General features: G+C 35.8%; 3 protein-coding genes across 4 annotated transcripts in view; 1 reads left to right on the top strand and 2 right to left on the bottom strand.

Moving 5' to 3' along the window:
* The window catches only part of LOC112050638 (uncharacterized), a 176,937-nt gene that overhangs the window by 120,636 nt on the left and 31,023 nt on the right, over positions 1–25,278 (bottom strand). For both annotated transcript variants that reach the window (XM_052887416.1, XM_052887415.1), the window contains exon 2: positions 20,483–20,709. In XM_052887416.1, coding sequence (XP_052743376.1) covers positions 20,483–20,548 — 66 coding nt within the window. In that variant the 5' untranslated portion in view covers positions 20,549–20,709. The remainder of the gene's footprint in view (positions 1–20,482; positions 20,710–25,278) is intronic.
* LOC128199165 (uncharacterized) lies at positions 1,431–4,001 on the bottom strand. Its single transcript, XM_052887420.1, has one exon. The coding sequence runs from the start codon at positions 3,157–3,159 to the stop codon at positions 2,395–2,397; it is 765 nt and encodes a 254-aa protein (XP_052743380.1). The 5' UTR covers positions 3,160–4,001; the 3' UTR covers positions 1,431–2,394.
* LOC112056052 (uncharacterized) lies at positions 5,504–9,604 on the top strand. The gene is made up of 3 exons (XM_024096392.2): positions 5,504–5,765; positions 8,101–8,244; positions 8,662–9,604. Exons 1-3 carry the CDS (start codon positions 5,576–5,578, stop codon positions 9,036–9,038), a joined length of 711 nt encoding a protein of 236 aa, XP_023952160.2. The 5' UTR covers positions 5,504–5,575; the 3' UTR covers positions 9,039–9,604.

Raw genomic sequence — 25,278 nt, 5'->3', positions numbered from 1 at the left:
TGACTCGCTTACTATTATGCTGCTTTCAATTCCATTGGTCATTACTTTTGTTTTTTCGGGATTTAATTTCAGTCCTACTTTTCCGCTTTCACATGCTAGGTCATTTAACATTATATTAAGGTCTCCTGCTGTTTTTGCGAATAACACAATATCATCAGCAAATCTTAAGTGTGTAAGTGTGCGGCCGTCGATATTAAGACCAAGATTTTCCCATTCAAAATTTCTGAAGATCATTTCTAAGACAGCGGAGAAAAGTTTTGGAGAGAGCGGATCTCCTTGTCTTACTCCTTTTTGTATCTTAAATGGTTCTCCTTTCTTTTCTAGCTGAATGCAGGCAGAGCTGTTTTTGTAGACATTTCGGATCAATCTTATGTATTTTTGTTCTATACCTTGGTCATTCAACGCCACCCAGATTTTCGTATGTAATAGCGAGTCGAAAGCCTTGCTATAATCGACAAATGCTATGTAGTATTTAAGTTGATATTCCCCATACTTCTCAATGATTTGTCTAACAGCATGGATATGATCAAGAACCGAGTATTCTTTTCTGAAGCCTGCCTGTTCTACTGGCTGTTGTTCATCAAGTTTTCTTTCAATTCGTTTGAGTATAATTTTAGCAAATATTTTATATACGTTGGACATCAGACTTATAGGCCGGTAGTTTCCGATATCGTACTGATCCCCTTTTTTGTACAAAAGGATTATATTAGATTCAGTCCATTGCTGTGGAATCGATTCTGAATTTGTGATATCATTGAAGATTTCTTTGAGAATAGGTGTTATTACCTGTTTTGTTTGTTTTAATAATTCGTTGCTTATTCCGTCTGGTCCCGGAGCTTTATCGTCTTTTTGAGTTTCTAGAGCGAATTCTACTTCTTCCTGCATGATACTGGGTACGGTTGACATTTCTAACATTTCTATTTCTTCTTCCACTCTAGTACATTCGTATAGTTTCTTGTAATAAGATGTAGCGATTCCTAAAATTCCTTGTCGTCGGTTTTCTTTCAATCTATTATCATCTTTCATCTGTACGATCCAGTCCTTTGTGTTATTTAGCTCCTTATTAGCCTTTTTTATTCCTCCTGTCTGCAAAATGTGTCTCTCCATTGTTTCCATTCTTCTCTGAGTTCTGTCTTTTCTTATACTTTCTTTTATTTCTTTGCTGAGTTTTGCTATTTTCTTTCGTCTGTCGTTAGTACTTTTTCCATTGATTAGGTCAGCTCGTTCATTAAGAAGATTGGTAGTTTTAGCAGACTTCCACTTGTCAGATAGGTCTTTGTTATTAGTCCTTTGTTGAATAGATGATTTGATTGTTCTTTCTAACCAGTTGTATTTTTCTTGCACTTGCATGTTTATTGTTTCTCTATTGTAGTCAATCAGCTTTGGCATAATGAAATTGGCTATTTGAGCTGTTTGGTATTTGGTCGGTTTTGTAAATGTCATTTTATTTCTCGGTCTTGGGTTTTTTGGCGGGTTTGTCAATAGTTCTGCTCGAATCATTCGATGGTTGGTATTGAAGTTGAAATTGCTTAAAACTTTCATGTTTGCGAAGTATCTGCTTTTATTAGTCATTATAAAATCTATTTCATTTTTTGTTTTCCCGTCTGGTGATATCCAGGTCCACATTTTACTTTTTTTCTTCTTAAACATTGAATTCAAGACTCGCAAACCATTTTCCTGCGCAAAGCTTACAAGCTTCTCTCCGTTTCTGCTTCTGGTCTTTTTTCCATATCCAAATGGTCCCAATACTGTGTTTTCTTCTGGTTGCCGTTCTCCAATTTGGCCATTGAAGTCTCCTAATACAATAATACTATTATAAGCATGGTCTTGGATTGTTTTATATAAATCTTGATAGAATGAGTCTACTGTTTCTACATCAGATTGTTCCGTAGGTGAGTATACTTGTATGATGGACCATGGGTCTTTGTACCCCGGTAGCTTAAGATTCATTAACGCTATGCGCTCTGATACTCCTATGAAGCTCTCCACGTAGTTTGCAAGGTGTTTTTTAATAATGAATCCAACTCCATGATGACCTGGGGTCGTTCCTATATGATATAGAAGGAATTCTGAATGGGAAATAATTCTTTCTCCCATTCGCCTTATTTCACTTAAGCCAACAATGTCCCATTTAATGCGTTTTAAAGCATACGTCAGTTCCGTGAGATTTTCTTCATTTTTAAGGGTAAGTACATTGAGTGCAGCGATGTATATTTTGTGTTTATGATCTTTTTTGTTATAAGTGGTGGAATTGTTATGTCTTTGTGTTGGAGGGTTGTGGTCTTCTTCCCCCACGAGGACCAGTCGGCTTGGGGGAGGTTTGTGCATTATTTTTTCAATATTGCCAGTTTTTCCGTAGTTGGTTGGGTTTTGGCGTTTGCCGATTGGTAATTGTTATTGTTTTTTGGTAGTTACATTAGAAAAAGAGTTCGATCTCGACCTCATCACATCGAAAGCATTCGTCCTGTTCGACTTGATTGAAGAAACTGTTTGATATTTTTTTGTTTGGGTATTGTAAGAGGAGGGTGAGGCAGATGATTCCCTTTTTCTTTTGTCCTGGCTATTTTTATTCTCTTTGACTATTAGTTTGTCATATTTCAAATAGGCTATTTTTCCATTCTTCCTCTCTTCAAATAGCTCTGCTTTTAGTTTTCTCCTCTTTTCTAATACTTCCTTTGAGTAATCTTCACTGATATTAATAGTCTTTAGATTTTTCCTATTTTTCAGAATTTCGTTCTTTTTCCAGTTGTTCACAAACGAACATAAAACCGGTCGAGACTTGTTACTTTCCTCATTTTTAGTTCCTATCCGATGAATTTTGTTTATTTCGTAATGTTCTAGGTTAATATTTAAATCTTGCTTCAGATTTTTCTTTAGTTCTTGAATAAGTTCATAGGCTGAGGTTTCTTTTTCTTCTAGGCCAAAAACTATAACATTATTTTTCTTTTCCCCTCTTTTTAGAAACTCGATTTCGTTCTCTAGTTTCCCTATCTTAAGTTTTAGTTCTTTGTTTTCCTCTACTAAAGGGATTAATTTTTCTTCCATTTTATCCATAATACTGTTTGTAATAGATTCTTTCAATTCCACAGTTTGAGTTTGCATCAAAGTTTGCATCTCAATTTTCATGCTGTCAAATAATATTTGAAATTGTCCTTCCATAGTAACGTTGATGTGCTTGCGTATCTTGCGTATAGAGGGAACGTATCACTTGATTGACTTGACGTTGACTGTAATATGCCAAAGTCAGTGTGTAAGATTTTGTTTACGTTGGTATGTTTGATGCGAAGAACGCACTTGGCCCAGTTCGAATTCCGGAAACTTTTAATATTTTTTTTTTTTTCTTTTTTTTTTTTAATTAAAAATAGGTTTGTTTTTTTTTTTTTTTTTTTTTTTTTTTTTTTATTTGATTTGTTCAATCAGAAATGAAAATTTAAAAATGTAATTTTTGGCGAGATTCGAACCAGGTACTCGATGCGTCTTTTCCTTGTGAGATCCAAGTGATCGTACCACTAGACCAACTCTTTACGTAATATTCGTGACGAAAATAGTGAACCTAGCACACTTTGCTTGTTATTATTGTTCAATGACAGTCGATGCAATAATTTTATTTGCTCACCCTCGAAAATTTTTTTATCACTTCAACTGTTTGTGACTATTTTGGTGTTCTAATCATTTTAACTCTTATAACAGTTTATATTTATTCACTTTCCAAGGAGTTCGTTGTTTTTTGTTTGTAGCTGTGATTCACTGATAACGTAATTGCTGTGGTGATTTGGATAGTTCTACTCAGCGATTGTTTGTGTTTTGCACTCGCAGATGATGTCACATATAACACGAAATTATCACGTTTCTTTGAATTATTAGGTTTGCAAACGCTTCCACTGTTGAGTTACACAATACTATACGTTTTTAACACACTGAAAACTGGATATATTCGTTCTTTAAATTTATAAATTACTTTTTGCACGGAGCCGTTGCTTCACCGTTCGGAGCAGCGCCCTCTCACCACAACATTATCACCCTAAGCTTAATTAAAAAAAATATTTTGATTTTTTTAATTTTGACTAGACACTCAATATCAGACGGGAATAAATCACTACAGTATAAAATGACATAGAAATAAATGGTAAAATATTCACCCATATGTGGAAAATGCGGTAATAATTATGGTATTTGTATTATTGGCTATAAATAATTCATAGCGCATTGTTTTTCCGCATTAATAATACATATATCTAGGTTATATTTACTCGTAACCTATACCTGTTCGTGCGAACTGTTCTACACCTGTGAAGGTTGCATTGCAATTCATTTTAAATTATCTTTGATGTATACCGTCAGATACGTGATAGCCCAGTGGATATGACCTCTGCCTCCGATTCCGGAGGGTGGAGGGTTCGAATCTGGTCCGGACATGCACCTCCACTGTTCAGTTGTGTGCATTTTAAGAAAATTAAATATCACGTGTCTCAAACGGTGAAGGAAAACATCGTGAGGAAACCTGCATACCTGAGAATTTTCTTAGTTCTCTGCGTGTGTGAAGTCTGCCAATCCGCATTGGGACAGCGTGGTGGACTATTCGCCTAACCCCTCTCATTCTGAGAGGAGACTGGAGCTCAGTAGTGAGCCGAATATGGGTTGATAACGATGCCGTCAGTGTAAAGTTTAGATAGATACTCAGAACAATTACCTTTGGACTTGTATAGCACTAAAATTCATCAACAACATTGTCTGTCGTTTTTTGAAGGGGACGAGGTAAACTCTTCAGGTAAAGGACATATTGTCTCAATTTTGTATGGTGGCTGGGCCTTTATTTCGAGTGTCAACTAAGCAGAATAAGTTATTTTTATCCATCGCATTTTTTTAAAATTTAAAATTAAATTTATAATAATTTAAAATACATATTAATAGGTAGGGATATATTAATCTGTACACTGTGCTACTTACTTTACAGGATTTATTTAAGCAATCACTAATTCCATGATAACACAATCATAAAAATAGCGATAACACAATCTCAATAACAAACCATAAACAGTATAAGAATTCCCGCAGACATACAATTTGTTGTATCCACTCTAAACATTGTGTTTTCCAACTAGTTAGAGGGAGACAGGAATATTATAATTTATAGCTCATATTTAAAATATATATTAAATATTCTTTCTAAATTTAAAAAAAAACACCGATGGTATCAGAGATTCACTTTCAATTACTCACAATCAAAAAGTTGTTCGATTATATAGCTCATATTCAAAATATATAGCAAATATTCTTTCGAAATTAAAAAAAAACACCGATCGTACCAGAGATTCACTTACAAATACGCGCAATCAAAAAGTTGTTCGACTAATTTATATAAGTACGTAATTTAGTTGTACGACAGTCGGCCAACTTACAATTTGTACGTGTGCCGGAGCTATACACGCGTCAAAATGGAGTCGCCGGTCGCGTCACCACAGGATTGCAGCGCTACACTTGCGCGACTGTATCGACGCCATTTTGTGTCAGTCGCGCGACGCTCGCCGAAGTGGCCGCACGTCGTTTTTAAGCGAAATTATCACGAAATAAAATAATGAGCAATGTATCGAATATAGACATCGACAAACTAATAAAGTGCGTGAAATGTCGGCCGACGTTGTATAGCAGGAACGGGAGATATGAGACGGGGCATCAGCAACGGAAAAAGCGTCTGTGGTTGGAAGTCTGTGCGGAATTGAATCCGGACTTTCATAAGATGAGTGCGACGCAAAGGCAGGAATATGGTATGAATCATAATGCTAGCCACAAACGGTCAATTATTCTCACGTTTTTGAAAAGCAAACGGCAGTTCCCACGCGGCATACTATACAAGTCATGTACGCAGTGAGCAACATACGATCAATTATGGTCGTGGGTGCTACAGAAACGTGAGAATAACTGACCGTTTGTGGCTAGCATAATAGGTATAACTAATCAATTGCCTTTTATTTCAGCTACAACAACCAATATTAATTGAGATCTATTTATTTAATAGCGGACGCCCGCGACTTTGTTTGCGTGAAACCCTACCCTACTCCCACCTATCGTACCATACCCCTGCTCCTTCCCTACCTCTGTTACTACCGTATCTCTAACCTACCCCTACCCTAAGTATCCTATGTCCGTCTCCTGGTTCTAGGCTACCTCTCTAACAATTTTCAGCCAAATCGGTCCAGCCCATAATACGACTTTCTGATTGTAAGTATATTAGCGACAATAATGTCTGCCACTGACGATCAAATAAGCTCACATGCTTGCAGCGCTAACGTCTTGACAGCCGATAAAACTAAGCGTGTGCGTTGGTCGCTCTGTGCATGACATCACGCCGATCGCGACCAACACTCGTTCAGTTTTATCGGACGTCAAGCGGTTAGCGCTGCAAGCATGTGGTCTAATCGGATGGTGAATGGCTAGCATAATAAAGGGCCATTTCAACTGTCTACTACTTCGTATTGTAGGAATATCAAAATAAATAAATACGGTTCGTTTCAGAATTAAAATGTGTTATTGGTAGGTGTAGATTTGTAGATAGTGTAGGTACATAACGTTTAGAAACGAATCGCTAAATTGCATCGAAAGAAAAAAATATAATGAACTTTATTTATATAGTCATAGAGTTCAACATTTTTCCGGTGTGTAGCGAAAATGTAAGTTATGCGTCATAGGATTGTAGCTGTTATTCTGTAGTGCTTAGAGATCAATTTCATTTATTCGGTGTTACATACTGACTTCACTGTTGCCAATGGTGATGCGATTGTGTGACGATAGTTGAGTTGAATATACGATAGTAGGTATTTCTGTTTTTCGGAGACTAGTTTCAAAATTTAATCGAAAAAGTTCTTTGGGATTTTCATGAATGATTTTTAGGTACGCTTTAGAATTTAATTATACTTAAAATATAGTATAATTAAATTCCAATTGTTTGAAAAGGTGGAAAATAGAAATCTATCTTCCTGTCCTATTTATTATTTTTGCAATACTTATTTATTTTTTAATTTATTATTATTGTTTTACGAGTTACGAGGGAACAGATATAGTTAACAACGCATTCCAACGGTAGTAAAGTAAGAAGGGGTTTAGAAATCTGACAATATAATAAATACCTACAAAGACTTTTCAATCCACACTTTTTAGTACTTTTCCATCAAAAACTTTGTGACTTGTTGAGGCACTGAGATGTTAAAACTCTAGAGTTTAAGAACAGCGCCTGGATTAACCGTTTCGGAAAAAAAGCATGCTAATAATTACAAGCACACACACACGAATTTATTATTAAAAAAGGCGACAATTCGAATGTAAGTGTGTAATGTATGTCGCAACTGCTAAACCGATTGCAACAATCATACATACTTACACAAACACAAACATCCGCCTTTATAATATTAGTGTGATTATTCCATAGATCAAAAAAACTTAAAGTTTACTTACAAGACTTTAATTTTTTTCGTTTTTGTAAATAATTACTAAGTACTTACGACATGTCGGGGATATTGTGTGTTATAAAACTATAGAGTACACTTACTCTATATTATATGTATAGTTCTACAGCTGTTAGTTTTTACCCGACTGCATCTGAATGAGGGTAATGTTTTAATCTGTAATTTTGTTCATGTATTATGCACTAACATACTTTCTACGTGTGTTACTTAAAACGAACTTTTGTTGAAGATATTACTATTATTAAGTATTACATAATAATTTATTATTATTCATCATTATCAGCCTATTTTAACGTCCCACAAGACCAGGGTTATGGAGCTTCGACCCACCACTCTGCTTCAATGCAGTATAATATTATTGTTACTTGAAAAACGAACCTTTGTCGAAGACATAATTATTATTATTACATAATATTATAATTTATTATTATTATTCATCATTATCAGCCTATTTTAACGTCTCACAAGACCAGGCCTCCCTCCTTATAGAAGTGGGGATATGAGCTTCGACGCAGGATAACATTTTTGTTACTTGAAAGAGTAATTTTGTTAACTTTATAATTTCACATCAAAAGACATCTAAAATAATACGTGTTAACATCTCACTGGCATGTGAAACAACTTGTTTCGGAAATTTCAGATAGCGAAGTTTACAAGCGTTGGCGAAGCCTGAGGACATGTTTCACGAGGGAGCTGGCGCTGCAGAAGAAAGAGAAGATAGAGAAAACGACAAAAAGGAGAAAGATATACGAGAATTTCGATGCGCTCAGGTTTTTGCTTGTAGGTTAGTATTACGACGGAGTTAGGAAATCCGTTACTCGTCCACACGACATTGGATTCTTCTTATTTTCAAAAGAATATTTGCCATATATTTTCAAAATGAACAATTTTCCCCTTCCCTTCAATAAGTCGGGAAGACTGTGTTAGGAATAGGTACAACAGTCCAGGGGCGGGTTGAGAATCTATGACCTATCGGCGTGACTTCTGCCCCTTTACCGTTGAGCTATTGAGTCATAGGCGTAGACGACGGACACATAGACAAAAATTAAAAATAAAATATATAAACAATGGTTTCAGTATAAATTAAGTGTACTTAGTGTCCTCCAAGATTTTTACAAAATATCTTCAATTTACACAATTTTACAGTCCCAGTTTCATTATTACTATTATTATCAACAACAAAAAATATGCTTCATTCTAGATTGTGGGGAAGATGCGAGCGCATATCAAGACGAATCAATTCAGATACTACAATTCGACAGTGAGGAAGATACACCAGAGTTTGAAGACTTAGACGAGTCTTCGAGAGGCGAAGGTACACTTCAGAACATAAAATCCGAAGTTGAGATAGAGAGTTATCCTGAAAGTGAAGTTTTCTTTAACACGCCCAATTCCGTCAAGGAAACGGTACGAGGAAGCACGCGCGACACTTTGGACGTTTCTTTAAGACAAGAAAGCGACAGTGACAAGCTATTCATGTTATCTTTGATACCAAGTTTTAGAAGAATACCTACCAAAAAGAAGTTAGCTGCTAAAATTGCATTGTTGAAAGTTATGGAGAGTTTCCAAGAAGATTAAATTAAAGGAGTTGAAGAAAAGTTGATGTCCGATACTTTGGACGTTTTGTCAGCACAAGAAAGGGACAGTGATAAGACGAATATTTATGTTATCTTTGATACCAAGTTTTAGAAGAACTCCTCCCAGAAAAAATGTTAGCTGCGAAAATTTTATTGTTGAAAGTTATGCAGAGTTTCCAAGATGTTTAAACGTAGTTAAAAAAACGGGATACAATTTTTGATACTTTAGAGTTTGATACATTGGACGTTTCGTCAAGACAAGAAAGCGAAATGATAAGCTGTTCATGTTATCTTTGATACCAAGTTTTAGAAGAATAACTCCCAAAAAGGAATTAGTTGCCAAAATAGCATTTTTTAAAGGTATGCAGAGTTTCCAAGATGATTAAATAAACGAAGTTAAACAAACTGCATACGATGTGTCATACTTTGGACGTTTCGTCAAGATAAGAAAACGAAAGCTATTCGTGTTAGCTGCGAAAATTGGATTGTTGAATGTTATGCCGAGTTTTAAAGAAAATTAGGAAGAAATGACGCCAAAGAAACAGTACAAGATATTATGCAGAGATTTCAGGATTATCAAGAACTGTAATGACCTGTTTTTGGGAAATAGTTTAAATTGTTCGAAATTTTAGATTTTGCTTATCAAGCAACTGAAGTCTAGATATAAAGATGTAAATAAAGTCTAGAAAGATAATAGAAAATTAATTCGTTCTCGGATGAATGGTTTTGCTTTATATGTGAATTAGAAGAGAACGAATGAGATCGTTTCGTCGAGAACAAATATGTTAGGTTGGTGTAAAGTGTACAAAAATGTAAAATAAGTAAAACTTAAATAAAAGAATTTAAGTGACTCTTTTTAACTGTCTCTCTTCATTTATTTCATTACATGCACTAACAACAATCAGATGAATACTCCAATTTCAATGACAATCAGTTTTGTGTATTTAGAGTTAAATACATCGATAAAGATTAAAGTCAATGGTGTAACTCGTACTAAGTCGTAAGTCTGGAAGTCTTTGTTTTATTGTATGGAGATAAAACTAAGAGGCTGTCAAAATATCCAAGATTATGATCCTCTTTGTTACTTTACTGTTGGTCATAAAAGCAGTGGGTTATGCCAGCTACTGACGATCCAGTTTACCGTCAAGTCTGCAGGATGCTTAGGGATGTGGGCAGAGAAAAAAATATTGCAATATGGTTATGGTTTCGACATTTTTCCACTGCTTACATCCCTAATGATAGGCGTCCACAGATCCGCGTCTTACGGATTTTATCTACCGTAAAATTAAAAATCCGTTTGATGCGACGCGTTCTATTATATCTGACCTGCAGCCCTTTAAGCTGATGATAGTCCTAGATCAGATCTTTTTTTAAAAAGGGGTTTGATTTAACCCCCATAACAGTAAAAATCAGATCTTTAAAATCTTAATAACAACAGCTACAGCATTAAAAAAAAGTGATTTAAAAATAAAAAATATGAAAAATCGAAAATAAAATATAACTTGGTCACCTTAGGGATTTTTGGAAAAGTATTCAAATTAGTTTTAGATGATTTGGTAGTGTATCTACCATTAGAGTTTTATCCATTAATTACGGGACACTCTGTATACCCCACCGCAGCCTTTCAATTAGGACAAAAACAGACTGTAGACTAGATAAGAATCGTCATCATCATCATCCAATGTGCGACAGATGACATAATTCTGTTGAAATAATGATGATGTTATTGTTGCAGATAAAACTAAATGAAGGTAATTTAAAATTGACTATAAAAATAAAAGAAACATTGTTTGCTAGTTCCTTGCATAACAAAACATTAACTTAAATTATGTATATAAAGATTGGGGTCAAGCAAACAACACTATTGGTAGAGTAGTTAAAACAATTTGTATCGTTTGTGTTTGTACATATTGCGCATCTCTGTGCAAACTATAGCTGCATTATAGCTGTATTGAAGCTATATTATAGCTATATACATCGCCATTGCAGTCATATCTATCCTTTCTAATTCCAATCGCAATCCGTTACAAAAGAAACGCGCATATCTCGCTTCGCTTTGAGATCGTTGCTTTTAGATTGCACGATGCGATGTGTTTTTCTCTTTTTTTTTTCGGAGTAAAGGGGGCCTGCCAACCCGCATTGAAGAGAAAATAGTTTCATGTGTTTACTATGATGTTGTTATTGGGCCGATTTGTGTTTATTGTCAATGCAACAAACATCGCATAATTACGAATAAATAACAAAGGTAAAAAAAACTTTGATAAGTAGTACTTTGCGCCAGTATTCTTACTTGAAAGTGGTTTAAACGACTATGTTTACTCCACCCATACCTCTGACTGTTTTTAACGGATGTTAAAAATACGTCCAAATACAACAAATCCATTCAAAACTATATATTCACACGACAGCGTTTTTAAAACACGACGTTTTTTTTTGAGCATTGTTGTATTTTAAATTTTAGGCGATTGAAATGGACATCATTTAACACAATGTCTAAAATAATAAAACATGTTCATACTATATTTGAGCGCTTATTTACCATCCGTTAAAACAACTCTCGTGCGAATGAGGGCTTAATCGCTTGGCGGACGTCTTTGCCGGTAGGGTAACTAGCCACTGACAATGCATATCACCAGAAAATTTTCTATAATATATATAAAGAAAAACAAGCATTAAAGTCGTAAGTATGTTTATAAATTGACAGATTAATAAATATAAAACATACACCTATGGTTGCATCATACTTGTCTAATATTGAGTTAAGTATTTATTATATTCAGTCCAAACAATAAAATCTGTAGATATTTTAAAAAAAAAAGTCTATTTATAAAACGTCGATATCGTGTCGTTAGTATATCGTATCGCACATTGTAAAAACGTTCATTGTTTCGCCGTATTTGTTTTGGTATTGTAAATAGATTTGAACATTCACTGTTCAAAGAAAATCTAAATTTGCATTCAAGTGACAGGAAAAGTGGCCTTAACAGCTCGTACAGGAGCCTGACTCACTCAGTAAGTTCTAGTAGGATTTCTTTGTTTTATTTATAAACTGTACACTAAAAGTTTTGTTTCTTAGAATCGGTATAGGTTCTTTCCTTAGGGGTCCGAACGGATCAAAACGGATTCTGAAAAAGATTACTTTACGTTGGTCCGTTCATATGTGAAGAATCTTTCTCGGAAAAGCGTGGTATCGAGCCGAAATTAAAACCATGTAGGTACTCAGGTCAACGGCCCCTTGAGACTAAAAAAAACAAACTTATGAATTAGCACAGCCGTTTATGCCGCTAACAATTTATAGGGTAGTTATACCATTCGTTGACCTGTTACTATCAACTTTGGTCAGTCATACTGTCTTATACTGTACACTTGTAATTAAATAATAAAAATAATAGTATTTATTTAAAGTCCTTCAACATTATAAACAGCTCTATAATATTTTAAAGTGACAGACGTTCTAGAAGCGGTTTACCTCCAACAAGCAAAAAAACGAGCAAATTAAAAATTAATTATGATTATTTATGTCTCATTAAAATATAATTTATATAATTTTAGACATTGTGGTTGATATCGTTTAGAAAAGTACCTAATTACGCCATTTTATGAATGCTATTTAGCAGAATTGTTGTGTAGTCTGAAATGAACTCTGCAATCACAATCATAATGATAATGATTGCGACTGACAGTATAACGATAGTATAAGCTCTCTAAGGCACGGAGGTATTCACCACTAATTTCACATATACAGGGTGTCCCATATATACAGGACAGCCATATGTATAAGAGCTGCTACTAAGATATTCTTAAAAGACAAACTCAGTATTTCATAGCCTTAGGACTCGAACCCGGGACCGCAATATGCGAGTACAAACCGTACTGAACTAACAAGACATCAAGTTAAATACATGAACAATCTTTGCTTTATAGTAGGTAAGACAATAATGCACAAAAACGGAAATCGAACCTAGAACCTAGTAACATTCCGATTTCATTTCAAATCCAGAACTCTCCTGCTACTATGTATTTAATCATGGTATAAATCTCAGACCTTTTAAGGGTTAAAAAGGTAAACTAAAGTCCATTTAGAAGCCCTAAAAAGGTTGTTATGCCATATAAGTACGATACCAAATAATCCGAAATAAGTAAAATCGATGGGAACGGCAAACTTGGCCTAAACTAGCTGTGACCTGTGTTTACCTTTGCAGTTAGCGTCGATTGTCACTCCGGTGGAAACAACACGTAATATGCTAGGGCTGTCACACAATATTACACTATCATAACCATCATCATCATAATCATCATCATCACATCAGCCAATAGAATTCTACTACGATATAAGCCTTGTGTATCTATACTAATATTATAAAGCTGAAGAGTTTGTTTGTTTGTTTGATTGAACGCGATAATCTCAGGAACTACTGGTCCGATTTAAAAAATTCTTTCAGTTTTAGATAGCCCATTTACCGAGGAAGGCTATAGTCTATAATTTGTCCCCGTGTTCCTACGAAAAAAATGACCACGAGGGTGAAACCGCGCGGCGTCAGCTAGTAAACGAGGGACTTTTAAACACAACGGTCCTGAACCGTCTGTATTCAGGGACTTGCGACGCTATACTCGTATCATAATGCTATATACTCGTAGGTGACAGATTGTGTATAATGCTAGCCATACGCAGCTCAATAAATCATGTGCCTGCTGTGCTAACGGCAGGACATCCTACAAAACTGAACGTGTGTTGGTCGCGATGTGCATGACATCATGCAATATAGGATGGTGAGTGGCTACAATAAGTACGTGTATGTTTATATTCTCCACGTCGCAGCCGAAAAAGAAATACCGCAGCTACAGAACCAATATGCCTAAAATTGGGAATGAAGATTAACATATAAGCTACTTTTTATCTTGAAAAATCGATGTTTTTGGTATGGTCGAGGGCCTGTGCTAATGCGGTTTTAGCTGGAGAGCTCTTGCCTAGCAGATGCTTATTCACTTTTGCCTTAAAGGTCTTAAAATAATGGTGTCCTGCCCTTTGGTACAGCCCTGGGTCAGCAAACACAGCTTATCTGAAAATGGCCGTCTGTCGGTTACTCAATCAGTTTCAAGGGCGCAACCTATCTGATAATGTGATGGATTTCATTCGCTATTTCATTACATTTCATGATATTGTGAAATACATGTAAAGGTTATAGCACACATAACGACGAGATGAAAGAGATCGCAATCGCCTCGCTGTTACTCATGATTTATTTATTATATTTAGTACGGACAAATCCATTTACATTAATTAAGAAGGTACATGAAAATTAAAAGGTACAGAAATAGCAATAATGACTATAACAATTACAATAATTATAACAAATTACAGAAAAAAACAAAATTTTAATTAAATCCCCCCCAAAAATACAAGATATCCCTGCACGATTTGGTTCAATTATATCTGCAAATATGTCACCGTGATATTTTTAAGATAATTCCACTATTCCCCAGTCAGGTCTCAAGTTATTTGTTTGTAGCAAAGGCTCAGGTATAAAAGAAGTTTTCAACTTGCTTCGAATATCTACCCAAAAATGTTCTGTTCTCTGACCATACGGAGAGACGGAGAGACGGTGAAACATAAGCGCGGTGACGGCGAGGCGTGCGCTTGTACCAAAGCGAGGCAATTACATTATATTTCCGATTAGTGTGCGTTGCAGTATAGAGTTTCATACAAAGTAAAGTAGATGGTTCGAGTTGATACAGTTCCGATCCCTTTCCGATATGATGTGTATGTTATAGATTTATTAATATGACATGACCTTTACTTTTTTGAAACTCCATGTATAGTTTGGCAACTTCGTTCTTAACACCGATGGTCCCCGCGGGTCTGGAGGTGTGTAGCGATGAATGAAAAACTTCGACTGATGCACCTCACATCCCCGCACGCAGTCTTTCCCCCCGTCGCCCTCATATCATGGGAGTGTCATCAACGAATTTGCCAGGCTATACTATTTACTGCAATGTATTATGTAATATATTATATATTCATGTTAACTCCATTGGAGTCACGTAGTCGGTCGAATGTCTAAGCTCTATCTCCATAACTAAAACGATGACAAATTATAATAATAAGCGGAAATGACGTCATTATAAATCTAATATGGCGGTTATGTACTCACACAATCGTATATCGAAACTACTTTTTTAAGTTTTTGAAAGTTTCATTAAAATCAGATTTTACTCTATCAGTCTTTTTAACAAGATAAAAGGCTTACAGATCTATATTTCCTTAAATAAAATTTGAAACTCAACGGTATTACCTCTTAATGCGTTTAATTAAAACCTTCGCCTTTGATGGAGAGAAAATAAAACAAGAACTAATGAACGAATCCTTTCGTCTATCGATTTTTCTGTACCTACTCTTAGTCTTTGTCTAAACTTGAAAGTTTTACTTTTATTTTACCGATGCACCAGATGTACGTGGTTTCAACCACGTAGATCCCGTGAAAATACGAGGGTAAAATATAACTTTGTTTAAAAAGAGCTTATGTCACTCGGTAATAATGTAGGTTTCCTAAAGGAATACGTTATCCAAATAAAACAAAAAATACTCGTATGTTACTTGTTTTACATTTCTTCACTAATGATAAATTTAAAGCTAATAAAGTACGAGTAGTTGTTGAAAAACAACAATTATTCACTTGTACAAATGAAAGCCTTCTATTCAATAATACATTGCAAATATTCGTAGGTATATCGCAATGCACCGTCAATACCACAACATTCTCTCATTCCAGGATTCGGTTCCCGCATTTCCATTATAGCTTCCCAAAGCGGATCTTAGTAGAATTCCAAGCGCGAGCGTTCGGTTAATGCTTACGTGGTTGGATTTCGAACATTGGTGGGTGCTACAAAGAAGACGCTATACCTACGTTCCGTGAACTGGAGCTCCTATTTCTGTGTGGACGTATTATGTACTTCAAACACGTACTGCTTTGAATTGGTAAAATATTAGGTAAGTCAGTAATGAGAGCCTTGATAGCCCAGTGGATATGACCGGTCCGGGGCATGCACTTCAAGCTTTTCAGTTATGTGCATTTTAAGAAATTAAATATCACGTGTCTCAAACGGTGAAGGAAAAACATCGTGAGGAAACCTACCAGAGAATTTTCTTAATTCTCTACGTGTGGGAAGTCTGCCAATCCGCATTGGGCCAGCGCAGCTTCTGGGCGGAGACTCGTGCTTAACAATGAGACGAATATGGGTTGATAACCGTAAGTAATAATATTAATCTGGGACTAAGAGAAAAGTTAGTGTCACCTTTTTAAATTTGTTAATTAATTAATTGTTAATAATTTTAGGTATGATGATAGTTTTTAAATTGTATATAAATAATAAAAATTTTAATAAAAAAAATACAACCGACTTCAAAACCTAAAAACGTATTCACTAAACTAAAAAGTGAAAAATAACATCATAATATGTTCTACCTGCTGATCAGTATGAAGGCGGTGCTAAGCCGGTGATGTATTAATTCAAGCCATGTGAGAATATCTTATAGATTTAGATTTTGCAGACAGTGTTGTTTCATGTGGTTCTGTCAGAAATGGCTTAAATTAAGACAACACCGGCTAAGCACCGCCTTCATACTGATCAGCAGGTAGAACATATTATGATGTTATTTTTCACTTTTTAGTTTAGTGAATACGTTTTTAGGTTTTGAAGTCGGTTGTATTTTTTTTATTAAAATTTTTATTATTTTTCCATTTTTAGTGTAAAATTTCATCTCAAACGAATACATCAGACCCCTAATGACAGTTACAACCCATCTTGGTACAAAATTCTCAGCAATACAAATTAATCAAGCCCAAGCACAAGGTAGCTACCGTAAACCGTTAAGGGGTTCCCTTAATTGACCTTGGTCTTCATCATCAGACCCCGAGTAACAGACATAACTCATCTAGGTAGAAAGTTCTCAGCAATACGAATTAATCAAGGCCAAACACAAGGTAGTTACTGTAAACTGTTAAGGAGTTCCCTTAATTGTCCTTGGTCTTCATCACCAAACCCCTAAATGACAGTCACAACCTATCTATGTGGAAAGTTCTCATTAATACAAATTAATCAAGCCCAAACACAAGGTAACTGCTGTAAATCGCCGAGGAGTTCCCTCGTCTGTTTTATGGCTCCATCATCAGATCGATTTTAAACCTTCATGAAATTGTAGTGCTTAAAAGTACTAAATGGAAAAGTATACGAACACACTAGACACCCATACAATTTTCGAAAGTTCCCCTCAATTTCTCCAGGATTCCATCATCAGATCTTGACATGATGGCAATGGGACCAAATGGGGACTATACCGTTTCAAACAAAAAAAGATTTTTTGAAATCGGTCCAGGCGTCTTTGAGTAATCGGTGTACATACATAAAAAAAAAAAAAAAAAAAATACCGACCGAATCCTTTTTGAAGTCGGTTAATTAGGAGTATGTTAATAGTAAAGCAGTTTTGTTGTATAAGTAACAGGGTATCTGCGATCATTACATTCGTAGCTACAGGGATTTAAAGGGTCAGATTTGCGGCGCTGCCAAGGAACCCTAAGAATGCCCATTCAAAATGGCACGAATTAATGACGTCGTAGATCACAATGATCGTTAGATTTGTATAAGCGTTCAAACAAAATTACTAATATCTTTATTGTTTGTGCGTTCATGTTTATAGTTCACATATTGAAAAATGTCACGTTTAATGTAAGAATGCTAAAACTGTATGAATTTTTATTACGAAAAAAATGTCTCATAAAAATCAATACATTCAAACCATCATCATAGTCATCATCCCCATTAATGCGTTTATTGAACGTCGGCAATGTAATAATCGTTATTATGGTTATTAAGTCATTTAAATATCTCTAATTATATCTATCATTGACATTGACACTATCTCTCTGATTGACATTGACAGGTGTCAAAATGCAATTTCTGAACGGCCGGGCTTACAGCTTTGAAACATTATATTAAATTCGATTGTTTATAATAGAAGGCGTACTCGGATAGCCAAAGCAGGGCGCTTAGTTAGTCACCGCGTGTAGTAGTTTGATCTGTATCTATGCTAACGTGACTCATTGGACTTCCTTTTGTTTATACTTACTGTACTATAGACTACACATTCATAATAAATGAATACTTGGTATTTTATTAGACCACACATAACAAATTAATAATAAATTAATACTTGGTAGGTTTATATTAGGGACCTTTTACAATGGTGTTTAAATCAGTACTGAGTGCTATTTATGCAATTGCTTTTGCAATAGTACCTACCCTTGGTGGCTCGGCTCGGTTCTGGTGGCGACAGGGAAACAGAAACTTAAAACAATATCAAAATCCGCCCGTTTAATATTTTTACCATTTTTTTTCAATTATTTCTTTATATTATTTGATTATGAAATACGGCTAAAACTCACGTAATACAGTATGGATCGTGTCGCGTTGCAAGAACCAGCTCATGACTAAGGGCCCCGTATGTATCACGTGAGTTTTAGCCGTGTTTCATAATCAATTAAAATGAATAACAATCACGAAAGTTTTAATTCTAAATTATTTATTTGTAGTTCACTTATGGATCACACAAAGGAAGATTGCTTATAGCATCAAGGTAACACCTTGATCCGGCACTGATTCAAATATAAGAGACCGTACACAGTATGGGAACATTGTATACTAACGCACGCCCCGCGGTTTCACTCGCATTGTTTTCGTGCCCGTTAGATTACGGGAACAAAACATAGCCTATTACATTCACAAATAATGTGGCTTTTTAGTGATAAAAGAATTAGCAAAATTGGTTTAGTAGATCCAGAGATTACCCCCTACTATACCACATTATACTTCTTTTCTTTATAAAATTAGTATAGATGATTAAGATATTAATTCTCAGTTTAAAGACATTGCCTCATTGGTACAGCAGTTTACTTGTACCTCGAAATTATGAGATCTTAGGTTCTAGTCCTTGACTGGGCTGTGAAAATAAGATTATGACTTTAAAATTATCTAATGATTAGAGATCAATTAATTTTCGACCTTATTTCAACGTCGCTAAAATCGATATTACCTTATCAGGATTATACAGAGACTCATCGGAAGTGGACACCCTTTTAACATACACCTGTATTCACATAACTTCGCAAATAAAACTGTTCACATCAAAATTTATCTGTATATGATAAGCTATTGCAAATTCAACTCAACGTTCAAGTGTTTAAGTTCATTATCGATTGTGGCATATCGTATAGATAAGTCATGATGTCTTGATATTTGCCTATCGCGTTTGATATGGTATCGATACAGAGAAATATGTCACATGATTAGATACTGTGACGTGCTTGAAGGTACGTGATGAATGTGGAATGATATTTCTCACATATAGGATTATGTATTGAATTATTTTTCTCCTTTTATAAATATTGGTATTCTATAAATTTTATTGTACTAGTGGACTTCGTTCGCGTGGAATTCAGTTTTTCACAAATTCTGCCGAAACCATGGATTTTCTGGGACGAAAAGTAGCCTATGTGTTAATCCAGAGTAAAATTTATTTTCATTCCTAATTTCAGCCAAATCGCTTCAGTAGCCGCAGCGTAAAGGAGGAACAAGCATACTTACACACTTACACACACACTTTCGCCATTATAATATTAGTGTGATAGCAGGAGTTACTTTTCGAAAACTCATTCTAATTAGTGATTTATTTGCTATTATCCGTTCCGACAGAAAATCCTATATGTACGGCCTGAAACCGGACCAACCTCAGGATATGAACAAGGTTTTGGTGACATTGTCACTTGGATTCGTCCGATTTTCGCGGATAATAATAAGTCACTATAAATAATTGTTTTCCAACAGTACTTAGTTATAGCAGAGTATTTACTGTGGTTATAGTTTGTGGTCGTATGTTGTTGTAACCGTTATTTCACCAATAGAAAATCACGTTATCTGTGAGTGTCATAGGCAAATCACGCTGCGACCAATAGCAGCGAAGCATGTGGCAAAAATAGGATAAACCAATTCCTTTTGAGAGAGAGAGAGAAAAACAAATGGCGACCCATAGCGGCGCAATCCATGGTCGGTCGACATGCATTCTCTTTACTATACTATAGCCTTTTGTTGATGAGTACTGTTTACCAACAAACAAATTTAAAATGGGGGTATAAATCACTAGTCATTTCACACCTAATAATATTTATAATTAACTTGTTCTTAAATTAATAAAAATAAATTTGATTAATAAGCTTATAACAATTAGATACGGTTAATATATTTTATATAACATTTTATAAACAAACCACACATAATTTAAAATAAATAAGTTATGAAATGACATGCGTTTTCTACCTTCATTTCTAATTTGTTTGTTAGTAAACAGTACTCATCAAGAAAGGCTGTAGTTAGATATAATATGAGTAAAATTACCTTTTTCCCATCGCGGAATTTGACAGTCCCTTCGATGATGGACGTGGCAGGACTCGAGTCCGCCATTTTGTTTTGCAAACGTCACGCGCCGCGACCACAGCGCCACGCCACCATCTTGACTACGCCATAACTTCACTGCACTTCACTTAATGCTCAATATCACTTTTTCGTTCACAGCGCACTCACTTTGTTATGCAACTTTCACTTTTGAACACTTCTTACGGAATCTGTAACAAAAGAAACAATCTTTTATAAATACCTTATTAATAATGTATACTTTAAGTCGGTATTCTTAATTAATATAGTTTCTAAAGAAAATTCAAGAAAAACGTACGAATCGGTAATTAATTACTCAGGATCTAGTTTATAATAAAAGGAAAAAACAGTAACTGGTGACTTAAGTTATTAGTTACACATTAAAAAGTAAATTGATGATAGTTGAATGTACGGTCAATCTCTGGAATAAACCACCATGCCGCTCTAGTTAGGATTGGCGGACTTTTGTCTCTGGGAAAATCACTAAGTATCAAATCTATGCAAATATTATAAAGTTAAAGAGTTTATTTGTTTGTTTGATGGATTGAACGCGCTAATCTCAGGAACTACTGGTCTGATTTAGAAAAAATATTTCAGTTTTAGATAGCTCATTTATCGCGGAAGGCTATATTATCCCCGTATTCCTACGATGTACCGCCAAGCGATTTAGCGTTTCGGTACGATGTCGTGTAAAAGCCGAAAGGGGTGTGGATTTTCATCCTACTCCTAACAAGGTAGCCCGCTTCCATCTTAGATTGCATCATCACTTACCATCAGGTGAGATTGCAGTCAAGGGCTAACTTGTCAAGAATAATAAAAAAAAATCGGAGTATGCTAAATACCATCGACTTTCCAACTCTGGGCTGGATTTATATTTTTTTCGGAGGAAGAGAAACCAAAGAAATATTTCATAACCCGACCCAAACCTCAAACCCAGGACTCTCCGTAGGTTATTCACTGGACCAATAAGGCAGTAAAGCTAAGTTTCAGCAGAAATATTTAAAATTCCAACACTAGTCACGGATAAGTCACACTGAATCTTAAAAGCGAGATTAAATTGCATAAGTTTGAGAGTGGCTTATTGGAAAACTTTTCTCTTAGGGCGGATGTCAAGATTTTTAATTATCTTTCTCGAATAACTAAGTAACATGTGCTTTTCAAATTTGAAATTCATAGCAGGAAGACAGAGTTATATGAATTTTGATTTTTTTGTTTCTTTCGTTTTTTTTTATCGTTTTAATGTCTCAATTTTTAGGACGTAGTTTTAATTTGTGTACGCTAACTATGATTCTACTGTAAATTCATTAAATAATAGAATACTTAAAGCCAGTTTCTTCATGTAAAGCTAAAGTAACAGTAAAAGTAGTAAGTAGTGAAGAAGACTTTATTGTGAGTGAATAAGACCGTCACTTTGGATTTAAGACGTTACTTTGACTGTTACTTGCGATGAAGAAACTGGCCTTTAATACAAAATGTTTCTAATATATGTAAGTACATCATTATGTTAAAATACTACCAAACCATATTATTCTTTAAAATATTTTTGTTTTGAATAAGCAAGCGCTTAGCAATCATGCCTGATGGTAAGCGATGAAGCAGCCTATGGTGGAACGCGCTTGCCTAGAAGATGCCTATTCACTCTTGACTTGAAAATACCCATATTGTAGGTGGTAAGTGACATCAGTTATTATTTATTTTTGGAAACATAGTCGCGTGCGTGCTACACAACATATCCAGTACATACAAACTTATGTATATAATACACATTAAATCGGGTCCAAAACCCATACATATTTAATCCCAAAACCCAGCGCCGCAAGTAAACGAGGGCGTGGCTAAAGAATTCATAATTCAAGCGAACATGGGAATGGCATTCCTGACTAGAGTTTTATGAAAACGTTAGCGAAACTCATTTGCTATTCACAAGCACATTTTACGGTCCAGTACAATGGACTCTTTGCTCGACTGCACATAGAGGAGTGCTGTGTACCTGCCCTGGTGACCGTCCGTTCACCTTATGTAAAACAGACCTTGACTTCAATTTGACCGATTTTTTTTTTTCGTGCTGAGTAAGTCCCGATGGCTCCATATGGGACCACTACGGCGTCATCGGCGGGTTTGGGCGAGCGCAGAAGCATCGCCTGACGAAACCCGAAGGCTGAAATAAAGATAGAGGAGGGGACGACTCTCTAAGGGCGTCTCCTATGAGACTCGGACTTAGAGGTCCATTTGAGAGGGGGTGACCGTGACCTGAGTGAATTAGTTCTGACGCCCCCGAGATCGTGAGTCGTCTACGCCGGCGAAGACGCTGTGTTGTTTGTGATTGTGTTGCCCGGGAAGCATTGTCTATCGTCATGTCATCGTCTGGATCGTAAAGGACGTTTTTGGGACGCTTCAGCTCGAAGTTAGCGTTAAGGTTGCGAGTGTAATTGCAGGCCTCAACCACTAGTTGGTTGGGATGGATGGTAGCACTGTCGAAATAGTTTCGAGAGAGCTGTTTCATGTAACTTCCAATGAAGATCGGGCGTGGCTAGTTACCACGTGCCGTAATGCCGGCTCCACATTAGTGCCGTGAAGCTCCGTGAACAGGCGCAAACGTGAATGTGGACGGATTTCGCGGGACTCACCCTGGCCTGTTCCCCGATCAGAGTCGGTATTTCGTCCCGCGGCAAAGGGTTCGCACCTCTTTCGCGCGGCGTTCACGCATACAAATCCACATTCACGGCCCATCTAAATAGATGCTATTGCCAGCTGCAGCAGATTCTACGTACATTTCGCGGCGGGTTTTCAAACGATTGAGAGCATCCCGTGCATGTGGAGGGCATGGACTCGTGCCGTGAATTCATGGCAAGAATTCACGCGTGAATTCACGGCACTAATGTGGAACCGGCTTAAAAGACGTATCGCCAAGCGATTTAGCATAAAGAAACCGTCAGAGATATTATAACGTGAAGGGTAGCAGCGACAGTGATTGTATTTTGTGATAGAGGAAACAACTCGAGCAGGTCCCTGGACTTGTGTCATAGGTTTAAAGGATCCTTTCAGAAAGCATTAACACTCACCCCTGTCCGACATGTTCTCCATGTCTACACTAAACAATTTATGACCATGAACCACTAACGAGACTAGCAGCGTGACGGCGTCCACACTACCTAACAAAGAACTGAACTCAAGTCATCAAATGCCCTCTTATTTAAGTATACCATCACTGAGGAGAAATAGACAAAATATTGTCCAATGGCGGCGGAGTTATCCCAGTCCTATCTCTTGCGCCCAACGTTCAACAGGAACAAATCGAAACAAAATGACAAAAGCTCTCGACTAACAAAGTACAGTTACATAGACATAGTCTATAGTCTATCTAGTGTATAGTCGATTCGAACACAAAGTGGTCAAAACATCGATGCGCCAACGATATTTTATACTAGAGATATGGCACTAGCGCGTCGAAATTGAGGTGGACAGGACAAAAGATCGACTTAATTTTATTAAGTCGCATTTATAAACAAAAGTTATTTATACAAATATAACCTAAATAAGTATTGTCTACAATGTCGAGTTGTGTGTTTAGGAAGTGTAAAGACTATACCTATATACATAATAAATAGCTCAACGTTAAGAGCGGTCGGACTCATCACCGAGGGGGTGGTGGTTCGATCCCGTTGGTCTATTGTCGTACCCACTCCTAGCAGTCCTTCCCGACTAGTTAGAGACTAGACTAGTAGTTGGAGGGCAATGGTAATAATGGTCATATTATACATTTTATTTTTCTAAAGAAAAAAAAATGAAAATTATATAATGTACGAAAACACAAAATTGAGCATGTGTGCGTTCAATGGAGTAGCTAAATACTTTTTGTGGTAATTTTGTTGGCATGTAACATATCTAATAGTAGTAAATCTTTGGACGCAGCCGCAAAATCTATATCTGAATCGAGTGCAAACCTGACAATGGTACAAGGTACGTTTTAAAATCATCAAGTCACGAAAACGTGGAATAAAATTTGGATACGATTTCCTGCGAGTGTATCTGACAGGTTAAGAGTATTTTTCCCGAACCATTTTATGTTGTACCCTCATAACAAAAATGTGAACATGTTTCATGTTTTCCTACTCGTTGTTTTCTACATCATTGTATTTTACAAAAAATCTTTTTAACAATAAAAATTTTAATAAAAAAAATTCAACCGACTTCCAACTATGTGCTACCTTCTGATCAGTTTGAAGGCGGTGCCAAGCCAGTGATGTTTAAATTAAATACGTTTAAACTACAAAATTTCTGTGGTTATTCCAGAAACAGCTTTAATTAAAACACGACACTGGCTTGGCACCGCCTTCAAACTGATCAGAAGGTAGCACATAGGTAGGATGTTATTTTTTGCTTTTTAGTTAAAGTTATTTTTTGAGTTGGAAGTCGGTTGAATTTTTTTTATTAAAATTTTTATTATTTTATTTTTAGTGTTAGCATACCCACTGCGTGTGTACAGTCACAACCTATCTAAACTTCATTTTTTTAGAATTGCAAAATTTTGTAAACAAATATGGCCGTATTCATCACTGACATTAGTTGTGACGTCATCCTAGGGATGGGCCGTTGATGAACTATATCGAGAATTAACTACTACTAATCGAATTTTATATCAATTGTAAAAAAATCACTTTACTTAAAAACTCACTTCTAAGTTGACAACACTAATCACACAGTCAAAATACGCGCGATATTAACTATCTACCTCTTTCTGTTGCATATTAATTAATAAC

Source organism: Bicyclus anynana, chromosome 19 (genome assembly GCF_947172395.1).
Source record: "Bicyclus anynana chromosome 19, ilBicAnyn1.1, whole genome shotgun sequence".
Classification (NCBI taxonomy): Eukaryota; Metazoa; Arthropoda; class Insecta; order Lepidoptera; family Nymphalidae; genus Bicyclus; species Bicyclus anynana.
Note: the sequence above shows the minus strand (reverse complement) of the source record. Positions and strands in the feature narration are given on the sequence as shown.